Here is a 21,728-nt window from a genome sequence, read left to right as displayed (position 1 = left end):
TAAATCGGTAGTTCATTACTTGTCCAGGACAAGGGAAGATTCAGAAAAGGATTAATATAAAACATTGATCCCAAAGTCCTGCTTCAGCCCCAGTCCCGTCTAACAAACTTTATTTGTGTGAGAAAGTATCAGTTAACAGATGTTGGCAGAGTGTTGATCTAGTCTTGCATACATGCCACGCAATGCTGATGCGCAGAACCATACAAAAGGAAAAACTAGTCTTGCACAGACCATTGTACAGCTATACTGCTCACAGTTACAGATGAAAAGGAAAAATCCTCTCTGTCGGGTGATATTAGCACACTGAGGCCAGCAAGCCTGTGGGCAGAGATAAATGCTAGACTACAGCTAGGGTGTCACTTGAGGACACAAGCTGAGGGAGACTTAGACATGCAGAAAAATTCAGACAGTATTTACTGCAGAAATAACCCATCCTAAAACTATTTCAAGTATCCCTAAATGCACCACACTTGCTCAGATAAACATGGGGGCTCACTGAAATTAAGAAAACCTCCACCAGTTCACAGCTGGAAATAACAGGAAAAATGTTCTTAGTGTTGTTCCTTAAATATTTTTAAGGACAGTTTGCAGAAGGGAGGGAACTACCCGAACACCTCACCCTGCCTAAACACCCTTTCCCCCTTTGCTAAATAAAAGTCTCCTGAAAGCCACAACAGCTCCTGTAACTTTAAACCTGGGCTGAGATCATAATTTTAGTACTGACCAAACAGAGTGCAGAGGGCGGGCCTGGTCTTCTTTGAGGACCACCTTAGACATGCTCCCACCCCTTGGCTAAAGAAAATAATGCCGACTCCACTCAGTTTTCTTTAGCTGTGTAGTTATCATCTGGGAAAACCTTCCCCTTTAGACTACAGAGGTTAAAGGAATATTTGGAATACCAAAGTATTTTTTGCAGTGATCTCTTTTTGTTATCTCAATTCTCCTCTGCCTCTAAAAAAATTAATCAGAATTTGAATCCATCTGATCTCAGGATTGGAAAGCTCTTCTCTAAGCAGATCAAAGATGTTCATTAAAGTTCAATTCTTCATCATCGTCCTAGGGAGCGTGCCTTTCCTAGCACTTGCTGAAGAAGGTAAGAAGAAACTTTGGTTAACATTATTTCCAGTCATTTCCTGTAATTTAACAGTTTGTGTGCTTACTTATAGGCAATATAGTTGCTCTGTCCTGTTTATAAAACTTTTTGAATTCTTAAGCTACTACTGGGCATCTACTATGGCTGTAATCAGGAAAGAAACACATCAAAAGTTTTCAGACGTGCAGAGTTACGCTCTATTAGGCATTTTCTGTGGGTGTCTGTGTAAGGGAAGGAGGACAGTACAAGCAGTCAGGGAAGACATTACATCAACAGCCCTTGGAAATGTCTTCAGTTTCACTGTAATATATGCAACGGAGACTGCAAGCAATAATTTAGCTGTTACTGACATTTAGGTGGTGAAACTCTACGAAAGTAACTTACAAATCTTTCCATTCAAGAGTTCACTTCTGGTACTTGGAGGCATGACAACAGCTTAGAATGAGCCTTCTGCAGGGTTTTGCTAATACTAACTTAAGCCATACGAGCAAGGGAAACTAAACCAGGAAGAATTATTACCCAAGACAGATTTGTGTTATGTAGTGTTATATATCTACTAGGAAAAAATTGATTTGGCAAACTATTTCTATCGCATTTTAGAAGAAAAATACAATATAGACTTTTAGGTAAAACAGATGTTGAAGTCTTTTTCAGTTAAAGGAGATGAGTCTGATTATTAACAGTAAATCAGAATTACCCTGAGCAGTACTTGATTCCAGGAACATAACATTCAAATTCAGTCTTTGTGCGTAGTATTTGACTCATTATGAATGAATTGGCCATTGGGCAATGTGCCCGATGTATGCGCAAACAGAAAGTATGCCTGTAGCAGAGAAAAACAGCTACCACTGCTATAGAACGTGTTCCAAGCACTAGTACCCTGAAAACAACTTGACACTCAACCCACTAGTCTTCCAAAGCAGAGATCTACTTGTCTGCCTTGGACTTGGGGACCCTAACCCAAACATATCACCTGATTTTGGCCTGGTGACAATTATCATTCTGCTGGAAATAATCGAGCTATATCGATATACAGGTACATGTGGATGTTGGATGAAACTTCTAATGGGAATTCCTGGTGTCCTGTATGTCAGAATATGAGGCTGGAAGTTTGGGGTTATGCTTCAGAATTTCACAGAAAATCTAAAACCAACAGGTATTAGGCCAATCACAAATACTGCTTTTCGGGCTCACCCAGCTACCTTATTCTTAAAAAGCATCAATATTGAAAGTACCAGAGTTTAAAGCCATAAGAAATGAGGCAAACCCACCACCATTTTACAGAATTCCCTTAAACAGTTTCCAGGATACTAAAGCACAGGAAAAAAGGGTTTTTTTATTTTTTAAGCATATTTCCTTGCAACCCAGAGGAGTACAGCATCGATCTGGTTAAAACCCTGCTAGCCAGAAAAATGATAAAATATTTCCTGCTTGCAAGATTCCACCTCTGTTTCAGTACCAGCATAGTTTGCATTGAACTCTACAGCTGGATCTAGAACATAGTTCACAATATTTAAGGCTTTTTGTGTCCGTTCAGATTTTACAAGTTTTTCTTCATGTGGAGCCAGTCATTTATGATAATGTCCAAAGGATACACCAGGAGAACAGACTCCAGATATAAAATAAGCAAGTCCCAAATATTTTGCATGCATATTGCTGCTGTTTAGCAATAACCACTGCAATTACAAGTTAGAACTAACTTAAAAGGTTAATGCCACCTTTGGCAATCTGTGCCTGCAGTGAAGATGGGAGAATTTTTTTGCCTTGTATAATACTAGGTAGGACTAGGAGTGCATATGTTCATATACCTGAACCTCTAGTCAATTTGGCCTGAGGGTTTTAGAGGAAAAAAGTTTCCCTATCAGATTCTGATACCTCTTAACCCTGACCAGGCCATAAATATAACAACAGAATACCTGCAGATTTATCTAGACACTCTGTTTAATGGATTGAGACTGAATCAAGAAAAGCAGATGTGTTTCGATCAGGAAGTGTATTTCCAAAAGGATTATTATTGGTTCCAAATTTCTCCTTGAATTGCCAAATAAACTGAATTCAGCTCTTGATCCTAGTTTTAAGCATAGCATTTTCCCCCTTGCAGGTAGTGATCCACAGTTTGAGTAGTTTCATTATTATCTGCTGTCTTTGAGTTACTGCAACTTTATGAAAAAGTCAGAGGCAAAGAAAACATTTCAGGACAACTGTGAACCAGAAACATGATTAAAAAATAGCAGTTACCACTGACCCAACAACAGGGCTACCAGCCAACCTATGAACATTTCTGTGAAAACCTATGAATCTTAGAGGAAGAAGTCAGAAGTGCTTATACATTCTTTGCTCATAGGGAACATGAAAATTGTATCTAACACCAGTAAGTTAAAAATGAATGAAGATACATGTTAAAGTTTTCTGCATTCGTGCTACTCTTGACAAAGGCAGCAATGTGGTTTCCAAAAGAAAGGATAAAGGCTCCTTTAACTGAGTCACATAAAGCAAGACATAACAAAGCTGTAACAGCATAAAATACTATATTGATGTAGAGGAGAAGTTAATTAACATATTAATTCACTTCACTTTATGTGTAAGCTTCCAAATAAAATGGCAGAAATTAGCAAAAATACAGAAAGAAAACCTAGTGACAGATCTTACTTCACTGTCTACTTAAAACATTCACACATGCTCTATTTGTGTTATCTACTCATGGTTTAAATCCTAACGAAAACAACCAAGTATTTTTGTCTTTCTTACCACCAAGAACAGCCCTGAGCACTCTATACAAGCTGATGAATATTTAGACTAAGGTATTTCCCTATTGAATGACTAGTAGATACATTTTTGTCCTTCTGTGGTCGGGTTCAGCATATAAAAATTCAGGCAAATCTTTCCACACAGGATCACACCAAATGAGTTGAAATGGAAGTTGGTGTAATTTTTTTCTGGGCACAGCATTAGTTGAACAATTAAAAGCACAAGCATTCAAATGAGTGCTTTACAGAGGCAATGCATTTCCTAATTTGAAAACTTTCCCATTGTGCAAGTATCATTGCAGAGAAGATTAATTTACTGGCTGTCACATAACATGAACAAAAATTAACATGATTGTTTAACAAGTTACCACATGCCACTTGAGCTGTATCAACTGTCCACATGCCTGATCTTACCTAGAGGCAAATACTAGATTATACCTCCTTATGCAAGTCTCAAAATTAAACAGGTTTATACTAGGTCATGTTACTTATGTTTTGGACTAAAAGCAAGCACATGGACAGGTTAACTTAGATGAAAAGTGTTTATACAGTAAGAAAGGAATTTGAAGTTTACAGTCAACCATGAAAGACTAAGTTTTCTATGTTTTTCAACGTTATAAAACCCAGAATTGACAAAATCACAAGAAAGATTTTTTTCGCAAGTATCTTGATTTACCCAAACTCTGTTGTCAGTTCAGTGACAAAACCAAACAACAGGCAGGCAACTCTAAAGTCTTCTGAAAAATCAAATTCTGTAGCTTCTGGTAGTAAACAAAATGAACAAACAGAATGAACAGTTGCATGTGACTGAAAAGGGAGGCAGTTTTCTACTAAATAAGTACAACAAAACTTTTCACCCTTCATTTGGCTGCATTATGAATGATGAGTACACTTGCACATGTGTCCCCATATATGCCTGTTGTAAACTACATTAGCATGATACAAATCTAGCTCTGCATGTCCAATACCCAAAACTTAATTATCACAAGAAGGAAAAAACATCTTACTGGGTCTCAGTAAGCAGGTCTGCAAATCAGTCAGTATTTTGCAGCGTCTTGGTAAAAGACCAGCAGAGAACAGATAAAATTTGCTTTCTCCTCTGCACTGGGAAAGCAGAGAAGCTTGCCCATCTGCATGTCAAGTTACTCCTTGAATCTGTGTAACTTTACAAGCAAAGGAAATAGGCATATTTAAAAGCTTGCAAGTCGACTTTTCAGTAACTCAACCTGCACAGTGAGAACTGGGAACAGAGAGGCCAGATTCTCAGCTCCTGTAATTCAACAGCTTCTACTAACCCAGGCGTTTACCCCAGATCTCGTATTTGTAAGTCATCTGCAAAAATAAGCAACTGAGAACCTAGAGAGCATTTTTTAGATAATAATAAAAAACCCCAACCAGTAAAGGAAGGATAGCCCACAGCATGCAGGCTGTTGGGCTCCGACAGAAGCATGCAGTGTTTCCTCCTTGTGTCATTTGAGGCAAGCCATACATACACACGTACCACAGAAATGACTACTGTTTGCCCAGCTCTAACATATGGTCTGTCTCAGTTGCACGTTTGTTTTGTTGGTTTGTTTGCTTTTTGTCTGGATGCGGTCTGGAATTACAGGACAGAACCCAAATGCTGCCAGGTCCTACTAGTCACCGCATCCCAGATCCATGTTGCAGACAGGCAGCCTCTATAACGGCCCCCTCGGATTTCTGTGCGCACATACCATACCCTCAGTTTGAATTAATGCTGCAGCAACGCTCACATAGCTGTGCAGCATACAACTTGCTACACAGCATTTCAGAAAAAGATAAGGATTGGGACTATAGGTATGCTGGGTTGTTCTGAAGAGAATCAAATGAGAAAAGTAAGAGACAGATTTACTATTGATTTCCAACTCTGTCTCAGAAGCTTGGCCAAAGACACTCAAAAGAAATAGGAACTGTGATGCTGAGCACATTCTCATGTTGCTTTATGACTTCCTCATGTTTTTTCCATTTTGTATTTGTTGATTGCAAACACAACAGCCAGCTTAAGTTGCATCAGAACAATTCTTTGTGAAGGCACAATTCAGCTGTGTACACCATTTCAGGCAAACATACTCTCTTAGGAGGGCTTGAGCAGAATATGAGAGATGCTGCTGAGTCTGTGAAGGGGATGCACTTAATGCCAAATGCATATTGATATGTTTTTATGACTACAGAACCCATCCACATACTAGCTAGTATGTTTGTTAGTATCAAAGTCAGACTAAACATATTTGAATGGATCTGGCTTGCTGTGTGGCAATATAAAGCAGCCAGCCAAAAATCATTGTGTGAACAAAATTAAAGCCTAACCAGTTTCCAGTTTAGTTTAGCATGCATATTTCAAAGAAATGAGTTAAGAAATGATCATGCAAAGAGTTCTGCTGGCAGATATAAGGGGTTAGTAACCTTTACCAACACAGCTGTGAATGGCCCTCAGTTTCAGGAAGGAAGTGATTTAGGGAAAAGGTTAGTTTTACTGTATTAGAGGTAATTTCTTAATTCCTTTTGTCTGCATTTATATATCTCACTATTTGAACATGGATTGTCTGCTGCACACACCATAAAATTTGCTGATCCACTACACAAAATTTTGTACTTTTCTCCTTGCCTTAGCTGCAACACTGCCTTTTCCTTGACCATGTGAATGGGATAAACACAGTATGGTAATGCTGCAGTTTTAGGTGCCACTTACAGAAAGATGCAAAAGAGACTTACAGCTTGATCACAACTCCAATCTTCTTGTCCCAGTCAAACCCCTACTGCTCAGAGAAAACAATGAAATTGCTAGTAAGACTGCAAACAGGGTCACAGGGCAGCAAATGGCAGTAAGAAAGTAGGCTTAGCCCACAACATTCATGGGATAGCAACTGAGGTCAGCGTGCTTACCAGACAAGAAATCAGAGATTAACACAGCAACACTATTCAAAGCATAAAACTTAGAAGATTCATCTCTAGTTCTGCAAGGAATATTTTAAAGGAATATCCTGTAATAGAGTTTCTGCAGTCTTAATGGCCACAGCTCTGTGGCCAGTTTTATCCTTGCATAAGAGAAAGCGTAGTAAATCACCACCTTTTCCTCTTGTGGCTTTGTTTCCTAACTCTGGTTGTGGGTCATATACCTCTAGCAAGCACTTGACGAGCAGTTATTTTTCTATCTACTCAGTTAAAATGCATTTTGTTTTACTTTTCTGTGGGTGTCCTATATATGGCAATGTAGACTATTATAACATTCAGAAGACATGTGACTTAAGAACATTCAGAAGCAGCCAAGCGATTCTTTGCCACTTGGCACTGTAGATTCAAACTCTGGTTTTGTTCCTTTGGCTAAGCCAGCCACAGCAATAGAAACCATCTGTAGTAGGGTGTGGTGACCAAAGGAAATGTTTCTGACAATTCAGCAAAACATTGTCATCATGAGCTACATGGAATACCTGCGCAAAATCAGTCATACTCTGGATAGGGCTGAGTTAAGTCCTTCCTTGTGCATCATGAGCATTTTTCATCTAGCAGATACTTTCCAAAGTTCATAGTCACTCACCTTCCTTCATTACATAAAGCAAAGCTGTTGATCTTTGTATAAGGAAACTGCAGCATGCACTTCAGGATTTAGACAGGCAGTACATACTTTCTCCCCAACAACAAAAAGTCTAGACACTTAAACATGCCAGGACACTTCTGTATTATGTCATGATACATTACTCAAGCTTCCAGAAAGAATTAACAGAAAAAGAGAAAATGCCAAGGCTAAAGAAACGAAGTTCTCAGGATACTGCAGATGTCATGAATTTTGCAGAAGCCACAGGTACAAATGAGAATTTTGGTTCTTATTAAAAAAACTTCCTTGCCTTTCTAAAGTCTAAAAATGTTAACTGTCCAAAGGCTCAAAATCCAGAATAAACTATATCATATTCTTCAGAACCTCAGATTTTCAAAGTAAAAAAAAAAAAGTTCTACCCTGGATTTGGCAGTATTTAACCATTTCGCTAATTGAGGATGAGGCCAAATAACAGACAAAATTGTATTTGAAAGCTACAGAGCTGCTGCTGAAATATTATGCATTCAGAAGGCTGATACCTTATCAAGTCACACATTTTTGTTAAACTTCCACCACCATGAGTAAAAGTTTCCACTGAGCTTACAACTGAACTTACTCCAATAATGAGATACTGACTTGAAGACTTACTTTGCTCATAATCAATTTAAGGTCTGTGAGTGAATAATGCTTCCTCAGAAAGATAATTCCTGTATCAGGACATAAATGCTGAGTAAAACACGGCCAAAACAGGACGCCTGACACAGGTACATCGACAGTCCAACACCACCACTTGGCCTGCACCAATTCAGGAAGCAGATACTGAAAAACATTAGTCCACTCCAGACAGTTAGCTCAGTGATCTCTCAAACAGAAGAGTGGTATCTCCCAAGTGACCTGTCCCACTAAATTCTTTCCCTTGCTTTTCTCGAGAAGCATTCCATAAAGCACTTATCTAGCAGAGCTGGATAGACTAAAATATAAGATGCAGATAAAACTAAACTTGCATTTTAAGATCAAAGCCTTTGTTTGACAGTTAACCTGCTAGTTAATTTTTGTTAGCTGTTATAACTGAAGCTGCTCCCCCCTCTCCCCCACCCCAAATAGGAGCAGAGGGACAATGAGCAATAAAGATTATTTGAGTTCTTCCTAGAGGGAATCCTTTAAGGTTAGCCATTTTTACCTACTGGTCTTTTATCGCAGAGATGGAAACTCATTCTATTTTGAGGGCTTCCTATTTCAAGTACTAAACTAAAATACCGGCTTACAACTGCCTTTGCCCACTAGCGTCTGTGTTTATCCAGACTGCTGGGAAAGAAATAAGATCTTACAACATTTTTCATCTTCAGAAGTATCTTTGTTGGTTTTGGAGATACCTGAAAGAAATGCTAACGAACAACAGTTTTACAACTCACTCTCCAACAAAACCACTGTGCTTTGAAAGCAACCCTAAGAGGTTTTTCTAGTAAACTGTCACTCCATGCATAACAATAAGTAGTGAGCTCATCTTCCCCTAAGTGGGTCATGGGATGCTTAACCATGGGATGTTTTCAAAGCAGTATTAAACTTTTAAAGACATAAAATTTTCTCCTGGTGTGAGAAGCTGCACCCTGATAGCAGCTGGGGACTTTGAAGTGAAACGCACCCAGCTGGAACTTTGGCAGAAAAGAGATGTAATGATTAATTCACATCTGCAGCAATGTATAGCTGCAAACAGAAGAGGCGATAGGGCTGGTTGGAGACAATCATAGCACTGTGAGGCAATGTTTTTATTTACAGCCTCCTCTAAGATAATATTAAGAACATATGCAGAAGCACTACTTAACCCGATGGCTCTTGCTACATTTGGCCCACATAAGATGAAACCAACAAATGACTACAGCACATACACCCTTACACCCCATTTACATTCTCTTCTATGTCAGTGGTATATATGCCTTGTACTGGGTACAGGGAAAGAAGTTACAAGTCCAATTAGTTTCTCTCAATTGCATTTAAATATTTTTTACTTTATTATGACTTCCTCTGACAAAGAGTATTAAATATGCCATCCTACAAATGCAGTACACCAATAACACATCCCCTCCCAGTCTCTAAGAGTCTGCTTAACTACCACCTAGACCACCTCCACCATCTGTCCAGAAAAATCAAACCTGGAAACGTACTCCAGGGACTATTCTCCAGCAAATACAGCACCTCGACTTGAACACAGTATTATGTAGATTGGATAGGGCTGGGACAAGAACTTGACAGTAGCAGAAATCAGCTTGACCTGTGAGCTTTAGGAAGTTAACAGGGGAGCCATATTATTCTAGCTTCCCTTTATAGTTAAGGAAAGCCAGCACTACTAACGATGACCCAAATCTCAGGTGAGCTGAATTACCTTCTAGAAGTATTTATCTTTCCCTACAGACTATAAAAGAAGATAAGGGCAAGCAGGCACCTTATTTAGGCACCTTTAATAAGAACCTAAAATTAGTAAAGATTAATCTGGGCCACCTCCTTTTGTCAATCACCGTACAGAGGGCAAATGCACTGAAATAGATTTTCTACATGGCACTTATTGCCAAGAATCTGCAATAACTTTTATCACGCACAGAATAATTCTTTTGTGTTTCTGCGACATTCACTAATTCTCTACACCTTTGTTCTGTGACACAGTTTCCTTTCCCGACTTCACTATCAGGTCATTCTTCAGGCTGAAAGCTACTGCCACACCAAGAGTATAAGCAGCTTCTCTGAATAAGCTGCTTGTTGTTAACATACAAAACTTCACCTTCTACTTGGTGTTTTTCCTCTGGTAATTGGTTTTCTCCATCTTTGCTTATTTTGCAACCAGTGAATAAAAGCTGTTTTTTCAGTTCCAGCTGGGATTACAAGGTAAACTGTTCCATACACAATTCATGTTGTTGAGCTCTATTGCTGTTTCTTTCTTTATACCTGACATTCACATAGCATAATCCCAGTACTGTACTTTAAAGACATTACTTTAAAATACTTTTTGCTTATAAAGTAGTGCTGTATCTTAACATGCCCTGATCTTTAGAATGTGACTAAATCAACACACCTAAAAGTCAAGCCCCCTTTATTCCATCTCAACAGAAAATTTTCAATGCTGCTTACTTGGGGTATTTCAAATGTGACCAAAACATTATTTACACCATCTAATTTGGAGATATGATTCACCCTGGCCTGCTCTGGTCTTTGCAAGGATTATAAGGTGATTTTTGGGAAACTGGCTGGCTTAATTAGCCACTATATTAGGTCTCATGTTGGCATAACATGAATATACTTTCTTCATCTGTTAGTGCCTAAAGTACTACTTGCACACCCTTTTGGCTCTTAAATAGAAAGTGTATCTGTATTCAGGCTTATAAAAGGTATAAAAATATAAAATTCTATTTACTTGAGTAAACATGGAATTAGAAATCTAAATTTAGATCAGTGTTTAGTCTCTTGGCAATGGGACAAAGCTCTCAGTCTTACATGGTTAGAGATGGATGAAAAATTTGTAATTTGGTTCAAAAATGAGTTTTGGGAGCAAGAAAAAATATTTGCAAATTTCCAGTAGAACTCAGATGAGAGTTTCAGGCAGAAACAGATATTTTTTTTCTCCAGTGTCAAATCATTCATCCTCTTTATGAAAAGTTTCCTTTAAAGTGCCAGTGCATTTTTTTCTTTTACTCATTTCAAAATTAAATATTGTCTTTTTCATTTGAAATAACATCTTTATTTTAAAAGGGACAGTTATAAAGTGAACAAAAAAATGGGACTCAATTAAAGAAAAATAATTTCCAAGTAATATACGCACAGCTGATCCAAAGTGATCCTATTCTTTTTCAAATTTTTACTGATACCAAGGAAAGTGTCCGTTCCTTCTAACTTCAGTCAAAGTACAAAAATTGTTTACTTGCCTCTATCATATACAACACAAGTAGGATGCATTTAGGATCATAGCTTTTCATGTGAGTCTTACCACATGGAACTAGTCTAACAATTCAGAAATAGTCTAACTTCAAATGCAGAGGAGATGAGAATGTTTTTACGTCACTAAAAAGCAGGTGAAATTAGTAGAAGCAGTGTTAACATTTAATAAAACAAACAGGTCATGAATATTTCTCTTACATAAAATATTCAAATGGTACAGTAAATCCCTGTCTTTAAATAACTCATGTGAATAGCTGTCCTCCTCCATGAAGACATCACTATGCAGCACTACCAATATACCACTTCCAATTTACCAAATTACAGAGGTATCAAGCTGTCTTGCAAAGGAGAAAAAGATTAGTTATTCTTTGTTCATAATTAGCCTATTAGCAGCTGACAATTGTTACCTAGCATGCATCACAGGCAAATTATGTGCAAGCAGCCAGGGTTTTCTCCAACAGCCCTAAAAGGTCTCTGCCTTTTGAAGAGCATGAATGTGGCTCTCAGTCATACAACCATCTGCTACCATTGCAGTATTTCCTAGCAATAACGCAGTGTTATTCTGAAAAAGTTTAAGCTGGATTTGAAAATGTTTGGACAAACTGTTGCTCTGATTGCTGAAATAGAAGTTAGATGCAAACTCCAAATCCAGGAAAGATTTTTTCAGAAGTTTTAGGGGTTTTTTTGCCTGAAGTTTTTGCTCAGGACAATGTTTATTAGTAGCTCTTTGCTTTAAATGTAAATGCTGGTATCTGGAATTAGCAGAACTCTTACACCCCAGGCAACAGCATAACAAGCAGCCTTACCTAGCTTTGTAATCATACAGATCAGGTACCATACCACATTAACATCATACTGTATATGGACATAGTTTGATGAATCAGCAAGAAGCTTAATTGAATGATACTTACATTTTCAATATTTTCTTGATACTGCCAGTTATCTTCACATATCTGTATCTTTCATGTTCTACCTTGTCCCATCTCATCTTTCCTATTGGTGAAGTCTGGCTGTCTTTGTAAAGAGTGAGCATTGTGCAGGCCAAAATTTAAATGTCCATTATACCAAAGACCACAGATGACATGCATAGGTCTAGAATAAAAAGGGAGACCTTACAGTGTTACCTAAAAAAATCCAAAATGTGGCAAGTAGGGTTTGCCACTTCAGAAATATTTGAGTAGGTTTGTGCAGGAATATTTTCTAAACTATAGCTACACCTGTAAATAATAACAATAGTTCTAAAAATAAAGGTTGCAGCTGGGACTGAACTGGAAGATGGGAGAAAGCTCTTACATTTCAGAAAACGAAAGATGCTTGAAGTAATTTATCCAAATACATAAGTTAATGCTTAACTTGAAATCTGGAAGTCGCATCCACTGGGGCAGGAGGGAGGAATCTTTTCTTCAAAGAAAAGAAATAAATCTTTTCTTGGCCACAGTTTTTATTAACCAATATGTTTCAAGGTTATATCAGGGTTAAATGTGTACTTAAGTTTTGTCCTACAGCTTTGTACAAGAGTACAGCAGATTCAAAGTTAATCCAGATAATTTTGTAAACCTAAGTGCATGGGGCAGGGAGATGGAACTCTACATAGATCTCATGTTTAACAAAATTTACATGTCAAAGTAGCCAGAACATGTGACTACCAAGTAAGATCCTAACAAATTTTCTAAAATTTTATTCAGCAAGCTCAGTTCTAGAAGGAGAAGAAAGTGCAACAATTGATTTCAGAGAGAGAAATGACACAGAATATGAAGAATTACCAACCCTGGTGAGTATCATACTGAATAGAGATTCCTTTAGGTTACCCTGATTTCATATTCCTAGTATTGTCTCATGGCTTAGATTTTGAATAATCATTATAAATTATGAAGAATAACCTTGAGTTCTAACACCACTGCTTTTTTGCTTTGCAAGCAATCATGTTGAAGGTGACAATTTAAAGGTTTTTTGGTAGCTGTTTTGCGCTGCAAGAAGCATTCATAACCTGCTTATTCACTGCCATTTACCTTCTAATTCAGTAACTCTCCATTAGCTTCAGTGAAACCAAACTGCCAAACTAGTGTAAAAAAAGAGAAACAGAAAAAAAGGCAGGTCTGCAATATTCTGCAGTCCTTTCCTACACCATTTGTAGTCCTCAACTGAAAGGTTCTCTGATCTGGAAAGCCTCTAGCTGGGAAGACAAATTGGCTTTTTTTTTGTCACTGTACAAAAGTCAAAGATGACAGGTGATAGCTAAAAAAAAAGCATCCGTGAGGCACCTGATAGGAGAAGAAATTTAAATGCTTATTCCATACATGTAGACTGGATGTACTGAGGTTTTCTTTTCCCTCTTTTTCCCCCCCACCAATTCTTACAGTTGCCCACAAGACTACACAATGTAACAAATCTCTTGCAGTTTGGACAACTGATGACCACAGAAAGTGCATTTGCCACAGCTGAAGAGAGTGTTAATTCTACTGGTTATGAAGTTAACACAGAAGATGTTGATGGTAAAAACAAGTATCTTTCATTGTTCTTTTTTTATAGCTGAGTTTTACCGCCATCTACTTAATATCTGGAAAATTCAAGTACCAAGTTTAAGGTGCTCTCAAAGGTAGCACTGCTGATTTTTGAAAGGAAAAAGTTAAGATATCTAAAACTACTTCTATACCATTTTATTCACCAATGCACTGCCAGTTCTACTCTGAAGCCTTCACTTTGATTTTCATACTAATCATCTGAAAAGAAACAGCTCTCCAGCTTGTGGTTTTTTGGGTGGTTTTTTTTTTTTTCTCCTTTTTTTTTTTTGACCAACTCAAATGCAGAAAACGTTAACTGTTAGAGCCTGACTGTTCTCTCAATTTTGGCTGAGTTGTCTGTCTTAGCTTCCCTGCAGAGACACAAATTACTGTCATGCATGTACAAAGAAAATTGCACCCATTTCTATACAGTAGTCAACAAGCAACAGATGGGTGCAGGAAGCTGGTAAAGTGCATTCTGACCCGTTTACCTTATGCCTGCTCAGCTGTCTTCCAGGCAGCTTGCTGAGTACCTACACCTTTGTGTCTGATTGTGTACAGGAGAATGTGTGGGCAAAACAAATGGGCATATGCTCTATATGGCTTTTGGATCAGGACTGTTCTTAGTGGTTTGTTCTTGTGTTTACCAGTAAAAAAAACAAAACCACAGGGATTATACTTTCTGCTCCAATATTCCCCTCCTGCAACAGTATCAATGACTGGTCATAAGTTTAATGAATCTCACTTTAAAATGGCCAGATGAGCAGTTATGAGAAGAGAGGTCTTTTTGTTTCCAGACCAACTTTTTGATAACTAAATGCAAATTTAGCAGTGTCTAAACAAATGAAGCATGGTTTCTCCAATTTATGTGAACAGTAATAGCTGCTGCCAACAGATGCTCACAGTGCACTTTACCTCAGATATAAACTAAAAAACCAGGTCATAAGTTTGAGAAGTCTGTGACGCTTACAAGTATGTCACATTCACCTATCAGAATACATTTGTGATAGCTTAGTTCACATGAATGGCAGTCTGTCAATCAAATCTCAAGTCAGTTTGGTTTTAGCATATAGGCTTTGGTTTGAAACAGTCAAATCTATCTGGTGGCAGTTGTATTTCTACGAAGTCCTACAGTGTGTATATAATTTACTACTTTCCCTCTAAGTAGCCTGAGCCAATTACTTCTAGACATGAGCAAACACCTTCTTTACCTAGCCTTCTTTTTGAAGCTTCTGTGTTCAATGGCAATTTTATGTCCCTCAATAAATTAGACTCATTTCTTTAGAAATTGTACATGCTTCTATCTCCTTTTCCAGCCTGCTTGTCTCTGCTGAGAGCATAGACCTCTTCTCTTACCATTAAACAACAGAAGCAGTGTTTAGTAGATCTGAATTGCAGATAGAATTTGAAGAACTTTTCTAAAGGACATAAGTACTAAAGAATTGGGATGACATATTTCTAATGAATTAAAAGTAGCATTTGTGTTTCATCTGCTTCTGATGGGGACTCCACTAAAAATTCAATTCCAGAATTAGATAAATGTACTAAACAGATTTTGTACAATCTTCCATACACAAAAAAGCTACTTAAACTTTTAAACTGCTAAAACCCCTTTCTAAATAGACAATAGTTCAGCAAATACACTGAGAGCAAGGCAAAATTTTACCAGCCTGAACCTCAATTAAAATCTGACTTCTGTTTTAGTTATAATCATTTTACACCAGGTATATCCTTACTGAACTTAATGAGATCACACTTAAGTTTCGCTGGTACATATTAGATCACAATCAGTCCATTAGATTTTAATTTCTTTCTATTACTTCAGAGAGCTTTTTGCCCTCATTCCCTCAAGCTTTTCATCTGCTCACTTCCTGTCAACAGAACTACCCGTTACACAGCCCTCAAACCATTGTGATTTAGCTGATGAAAGTTTCCCTTGGATATAGCATTATAAATTGGGATGCAAAACTCTGTAGAAAGCAGAGTAAAAGTAATTATTTTCTTTCTGGCTTTACAGGTGAACCGAGTGGGGAACCAGAGAAAACTGAAAAAGGTATTAAATAGAATTGTTTATAAAGACAAGGGAGAACTTAACTGCCAAGCGATACCCTTCTAAAAGCCACTAGCTATGCCCACGCTATTCTTAAATAAAAGTTTTGGGAAGAGCCACAAGTGAAACTCCCTGACCTGCCTCCTGCAGTGCACCCCATTACTGTCTCCACAGCTACTACATCTGTACAGAGCCCTCCAGCCCAAAGGCACATTTGCAGGTCTGCAGGCTACAGCTAAGCCTGCTGAACTTCCCAAACCTGCCTCCAAGTTCATGAGAGAGAAAGAAATTTTCCCCAAGGAGTGGGATGCAGCAGAACAGTGTCAGTTCTATCAGTAGCCTCTCATCAGTGGTCTCCATGAGAAACATGCTAACATTCCTTATTCCCTCTTTCAGGTGGCCTGGAAACGATTGCACTGGTTGGAATAATTATTGGAATCATAGTTGCAGTTGGAATCCTTGCAGGAATAATCATCGCTGTTGTAAGGAAGATGTCAGGCAGGTACTCGTAAGTAAATTGCTAATCATGCTTTTCAAACAAGCATCATCCTCTGAGCAAGGTCGCAGGAATTGCTTCAGAAATTTCTAATGCTTCCATTTTGACAAAACAACCTATTTTCATGTTACACAGTGCCCGATTCTGTAAGAGCTGCCAATGTGATGCGAGTGATCTAAACCCCCTCATTTGCTTAAAAATGTCTGCCAGATAACAGTATGCATGCTGTCAGAACACTCATCAGGTGCACAAGTTTTGGATTACTCTGCTGCACAGAGGTAAAATTCACTACAATTATTACAGGGCAAACTTCTGGAAGTGCTGGATAACATGTAAACACTGACAAGTGATTTTTATTTTATTGCTCTGGACTTTTGTGGAAGCTATTTTGGTACCAACGAGATTCATTTGTGCCATACAAATCTAAAGTGCTTTACAAAGTAGCAAGAAAACCACACTACACTTAAATACTGTTCACCCAGCATTATGAGAAAGCAAAATATGAACTGGGAAGTGAAGTACAGCAGTGACAGGAAAGACAAGCAGGGAGGAAAAGAGATCATGTAACTATGAACAACAACATGTTTGTGGTTTTTGTTTTACAGGCCCTGAAAACAGCTGAAACAAGCAACCATGCCATTCTACACCAGAAAAATACAAGTGCTTCTTATTTCATAAGAACTAAAGACTATTCCTGTTTTGGTGTGAGAAGATGATCCATGGAAAACATGGTCAAAGAATTCCAGATCTATGGGGATCACACACAACTAAGGACTTCTTCCCCCACTACAGAGTATAAACATTTCATAGGATTTTTACTAACCAGGAGTTTACTGGAAGAAAGGAAAAGCTAATGCAGTAAGAAAAAACCCAGCACCAATGAGATTTACAACTGAAATGTGATTTGCAGGTAATATATGCTAGCTTGATTTTTAAATGATATAAAAAATTATTTCACATTACATTTTATGCATTTCTTTAAAAACATACCTGGAATCTTATAAGTGTTTTTGACTGATTAAGTGCTTGTGGCATGTTTATCTACCAAATGACGTATCAAAAAGGAGGAATTAGCTTCAGAGAGAACCAGTTATTTACAAATTTAGAAAATACTAGATATTGGAAGCTAAAAACCTTTCCACTATTGATACAGATTTTTCTGCTTTTGAGACTTATTGGCAAAATATGGTAGGCCCAGCTGGAACTGACCTACCAACTGAAAGCTTGCTAATCTGACTGTTGCACCAGGAATTTCCTGTCTTCTGTTGTTACAGAGACATACAGGGATTGAAATACACATCCTGAATGAAAGGGTGCTTGGAAAATACCCAATTTTGATGGGTCACTTTAACCAGTTACTAAGCATGCTTTAGAGCTGACATGTAGAAGCTTTTGAATTAATAGAAGCCTTTCAATTAGCGTATGCATTTTTTTTCATCTGCCTCATTTTCTAACTGTACAGTTGGCTTGTTTGATAACGTGTGCAACACTAGATCAGAATATGTTAACCAAGTATAATGCATCTTTGGAGTCTACAGCTTTTCTGTGGCGTATTTAATGCCACAGTACCCAAATGCAGAATTCAGACCAAAGGTTTTTTATGTCAAGTGGCTGCAATGCATCATGTTTTCTAAACTTTAAGGCACTTAAATGTTTGGTGTAAAAATTGTGATAATCCATATGGTCAATAATTGCTAAAGATGTCAATTTATCTATATTTGCTTTTCTGTTTCATGTGCCATGAACTATCACATCAATCCAAGCTTTGGAAATAAAAGTTGTAATGTAAATTGTCTTATTTTACAATAATTGTTCTTTATTTTCTTAAAAAAGTTAATGTTTTAAACTTCCCTTAGTCTTCCTAAATTATTTTGCTACTTGTCTTGTCAGTGCAGTGTCAACCAACTCATTTGACACTGATAAATGAAACTATCATAAAAACTAAACATGGGAGAAAAAATAATTCACAGGTTTTTTTAGTGTCATTCTTAAGCTCATATAATGGGACACTCAGCCTGTGATTACCAAGTAGTAAATTTTATCTTCGGACTGGTCTGTGCTGAGACCTACAGACTAGATCCAAAGGCTGTGATTTCTAGATTCTGGTGACTTTATTGCATCTATAAAGTTTTTGAAGTCTGAATTTAGACTTCTTGTCAATCTCTGAATTAAAGCATATTTGGATACAAAGTCTTAGTTTGTAGCTTGCTGTCAGTAAACATAGGTGTCTCCAAATTACTGAGCTTTTATTCCTAGTAATACTTTACCTGGAACAGTCATTCTCTTCCTTACCAAAGGAAGATTCTAAACTACAGTTTTCCTGCAGGAACAACTTTCCCCTTGAATAACTATTCCCATCACATTACAAGCAGTATCCACAGGTAGGCAGTTTATAATGAAATCGAGTTTTGAGACTCTGCTCTGATAAAACACTATCAAGTTCATTACATGTAAATTGAAATTATTCAGTATGTATGCACCCACACAAAGATGCAACTAACATTAAGGAATTTCCCACGTGTTTGGTTTTAAGTACTAATCCCCATGCAGTGCAACTTCAGATGCAGAGCACATGCATCCCAGAAGTTGTCCACAGTAATGCAATACCGTGCAATAATACATTCATGTGTCACCTCCAGCATAATCTCACCTGGTTTATTTCTGCTTACACTTAAAAGCTGCATAAAACTAAAAAAAGGGAAAAATTAATGATACCACTGTACAAAGTCATGTTATATAAAAAAAACCCTATAACAAGTCTAAGCTTAGTGTATAACTCAGTTCTTCACTAATGCTAAGTTGGTATTGGGCATTGTACTTTAAAGTACAAAATCCAACACCCACAAGTGAGCTTGAAGTAGGCTGCAAAGTTTTCACTACCTTTAAGCCATGGGACCTTGATTTAACATTTTTTTTCAAGGCATCTAAGTAAACACTTAAGCATCAGTAATTTTTTTTTTTTACCTATGACTCAGTGCATTCTGCAGCATTACTCATGTAACTCAGTTATGCAGTTAGGGTAAACTTTCATTTCTGAAAGTTCTGGTATATTAAATCAGCTATCTTTAAAGAAAACAAGTCTGCAGTCTCTTACAGATGAGTATACGAGGTCCCATCCCTGAAATACAATTCACACACACCTTAACACATTTTCCATTTCCTGTGACAGTTGAAACATTTATCTTGGCTAGGAAGACTAACTTTTCACACTCACACTAATGTCCTTTGCGCCTGTACTTTTAGGTTACAGTACTTCAAGGGGACCAGATTACTTCAAGTATTGTTTCCAAGTGTCCATACATACCACTGGTTTTTAAAAGATAATTATAACAAAGTTTTATGCATGACTGTTCTATTTGCATGTGTGACTTGTATGAATTAGCTAAAAATGCATGTAAACTCTTATGAAAGCAGAAATATCACAGCTTTTTCTTATTGTGGCAGTGTAAAAGAACAGTATTTTCTGTTACTCCAGAGTTAACAAATTCTTGTCTGCACTGGAAACTACTCCATAAAACGTTCTGACAAAATGCATGCCATATGGAATTATGAATTATTCAACCATTGTAGGGAATAGCACAGATGTCACCAGTTTCTTCTGCACCAGCTCAGTTGCTGCTAACTTGCAAATACCACAAAATAAGAAAGCCATTCTTGGGCCAATTTTGAATATTGGTTAAGCCAGGAGTAACAAGACCCCATGTGAAAGTGCACAGCATTACAGCAGACAACCTTTTTGTGAAGTTCTGAGTTTTCCTGGATTCTGTACAGAACGCCAGTTGAACAGCCTGCATTCTGCTCAAATAAACCGTGCTTTGCTCCTATACTCCAGAATCTCCCACTAAGAGTCATTTTAACTTCATATACAAACTATCCACGTTTTCTGGTCTTAACCGTGCCTTTACATTTCTTCCCTCTAGTTTAAGGAAAGGTTTATTAACCTTAGGTGAAATCAACCCCTAACCAAGTGACCCAGTGTTCCACTAAAACATTACTGGGGGGGCTTCCAGCACTGGAGACTCAATATTAAATATTGTGCTGTACTAAATCTGAACCTGCAGAGTGTGGAGACATTAATTTCCTTCGGGTTATCAGCTGAAGTACAGGATACTCAGTATATGGCTGAAGAAAGCAAGGGCTCTGAAGAATCAGACCTCCATTATTCTGTCAACGTGAAGAAACAGCAACTGCTGCTACACTGATACATTTAATATTCTGATGATTCATACCGCCTTGCTGCCTAGAAATCTGAAGTGTAGCACATTTCACTCAGCTTCAAGCAAACATCAAGAAAAAATGATTTCTTCAGGAAAGTCTGTCATATTTGTTATGTATTTATATGCTACTGAAGAATTCTTTAATTAATTCATAACTTCACGATACAAGCATTCTAGAAATAGCCGTGCAGAGGTCTGTATTTCATACGCAAACTACTGCAGCATTCCATAACTGAGCTTTCATTGACTTGTATTATCTAGCTTCCCACTACTAGTTCAGGACTTCAAAGGTAAGGTCAACAAACGACATGTTTTTTGATAGAATTTATATGGAAGATGGGATCTTTTCTGCTCTGCAAGAAGTCAAACAGCACATTGTCTAGGGCAAATACTGATCATTCATTTTAGCTTACAGAAGTACACATGCTCGCAGAATCAAGGCCCAAGGTCAGGAGACTTCCTATGCATGAGAACACATGGGGAAACAACAGCTCCATACTTTCATCAGCTGGCCAGGTTTGATTTTTATTTACAGGGAACAACATTCAATGTATCAACACTTGCTTTTGATTTAAAAGTCCTTACTCCTGATCACATTCATTCCTTTATAGTTAGTAACAGTAACATTCCCTCTTGCAGCTTGGCTTTGAGTCATGAATGTGGCTCTCCCGAACAGACAAGCAGGCACCAGGCTTCCTGTGAGAATGCCAGATGTCACTAAAAAATATCATAAACATAGCTGTCCCCTTGTATTTGTGTCAGTGGGAAAGATACACAGCAGTAGTATACTATGAAAGCAATGACTTGATGCATCAATATTTATAATACTTCTAGCCACCAGTACAGCAATTCTTACAAGAGCTCATCTAAGGCATGTTTTTACTCTAAGAACAGAAAATGTCACAAGAAGGAATTCAATAAAACTAGCAATAATTAAGTATGAACCAGAAGAATTGTGGAGATCGAGTTACTCCTGTAAATTTCAAGTGTTCACTTATAGTTAAATACCAATCAAAACACACAGCAAATGCTTTTAAATGTAATTACTCACTATTTTAAGAGCACCTGCAGTATGCTATTGCAAGTATTTTAACCACATTTCATTAAAAATTAAGTACAACCTGCACACTAACACTTTCTGTAAAGG

At 37.6% G+C, this 21,728-nt stretch overlaps 1 protein-coding gene across 8 annotated transcripts; it reads left to right on the top strand.

The window, feature by feature from the left end:
* Positions 1-773: 773 nt before the first annotated feature.
* On the top strand, positions 774-20,099 carry PDPN (podoplanin). 8 transcript variants are annotated; one of them, XM_056330653.1, is made up of 6 exons: positions 774-1,093; positions 13,003-13,088; positions 13,716-13,809; positions 15,836-15,871; positions 16,265-16,376; positions 16,970-20,097. In XM_056330653.1, the coding sequence occupies exons 1-6, from the start codon at positions 1,024-1,026 to the stop codon at positions 16,974-16,976; spliced, it is 405 nt and encodes a 134-aa protein (XP_056186628.1). In that variant the 5' UTR covers positions 774-1,023; the 3' UTR covers positions 16,977-20,097. The 8 variants fall into 8 exon arrangements, with proteins under 8 accessions (XP_056186628.1, XP_056186626.1, XP_056186624.1 ...); XM_056330651.1 differs by having other exon boundaries at positions 13,677-13,809; positions 16,265-16,370; XM_056330649.1 differs by having other exon boundaries at positions 13,677-13,809.
* Positions 20,100-21,728: the final 1,629 nt, after the last annotated feature.

The sequence above is a fragment of the Falco biarmicus genome, chromosome 3 (genome assembly GCF_023638135.1).
Source record: "Falco biarmicus isolate bFalBia1 chromosome 3, bFalBia1.pri, whole genome shotgun sequence".
Classification (NCBI taxonomy): domain Eukaryota; kingdom Metazoa; phylum Chordata; class Aves; order Falconiformes; family Falconidae; genus Falco; species Falco biarmicus.
This window is presented reverse-complemented; position numbering and strand designations above follow the sequence as displayed.

Coding starts and splice junctions, on each gene's coding strand:
- PDPN (XM_056330649.1), top strand. CDS start 1,024: ATGTTCATTAAAGTTCAATTCTTCATCATCGTCCTAGGGAGCGTGCCT. Junction 1,094..13,002: donor CCTAGCACTTGCTGAAGAAG/GTAAGAAGAAAC, acceptor AATTTTATTCAG/CAAGCTCAGTTCTAGAAGGA. Junction 15,872..16,264: donor ACCAGAGAAAACTGAAAAAG/GTATTAAATAGA, acceptor TCCCTCTTTCAG/GTGGCCTGGAAACGATTGCA.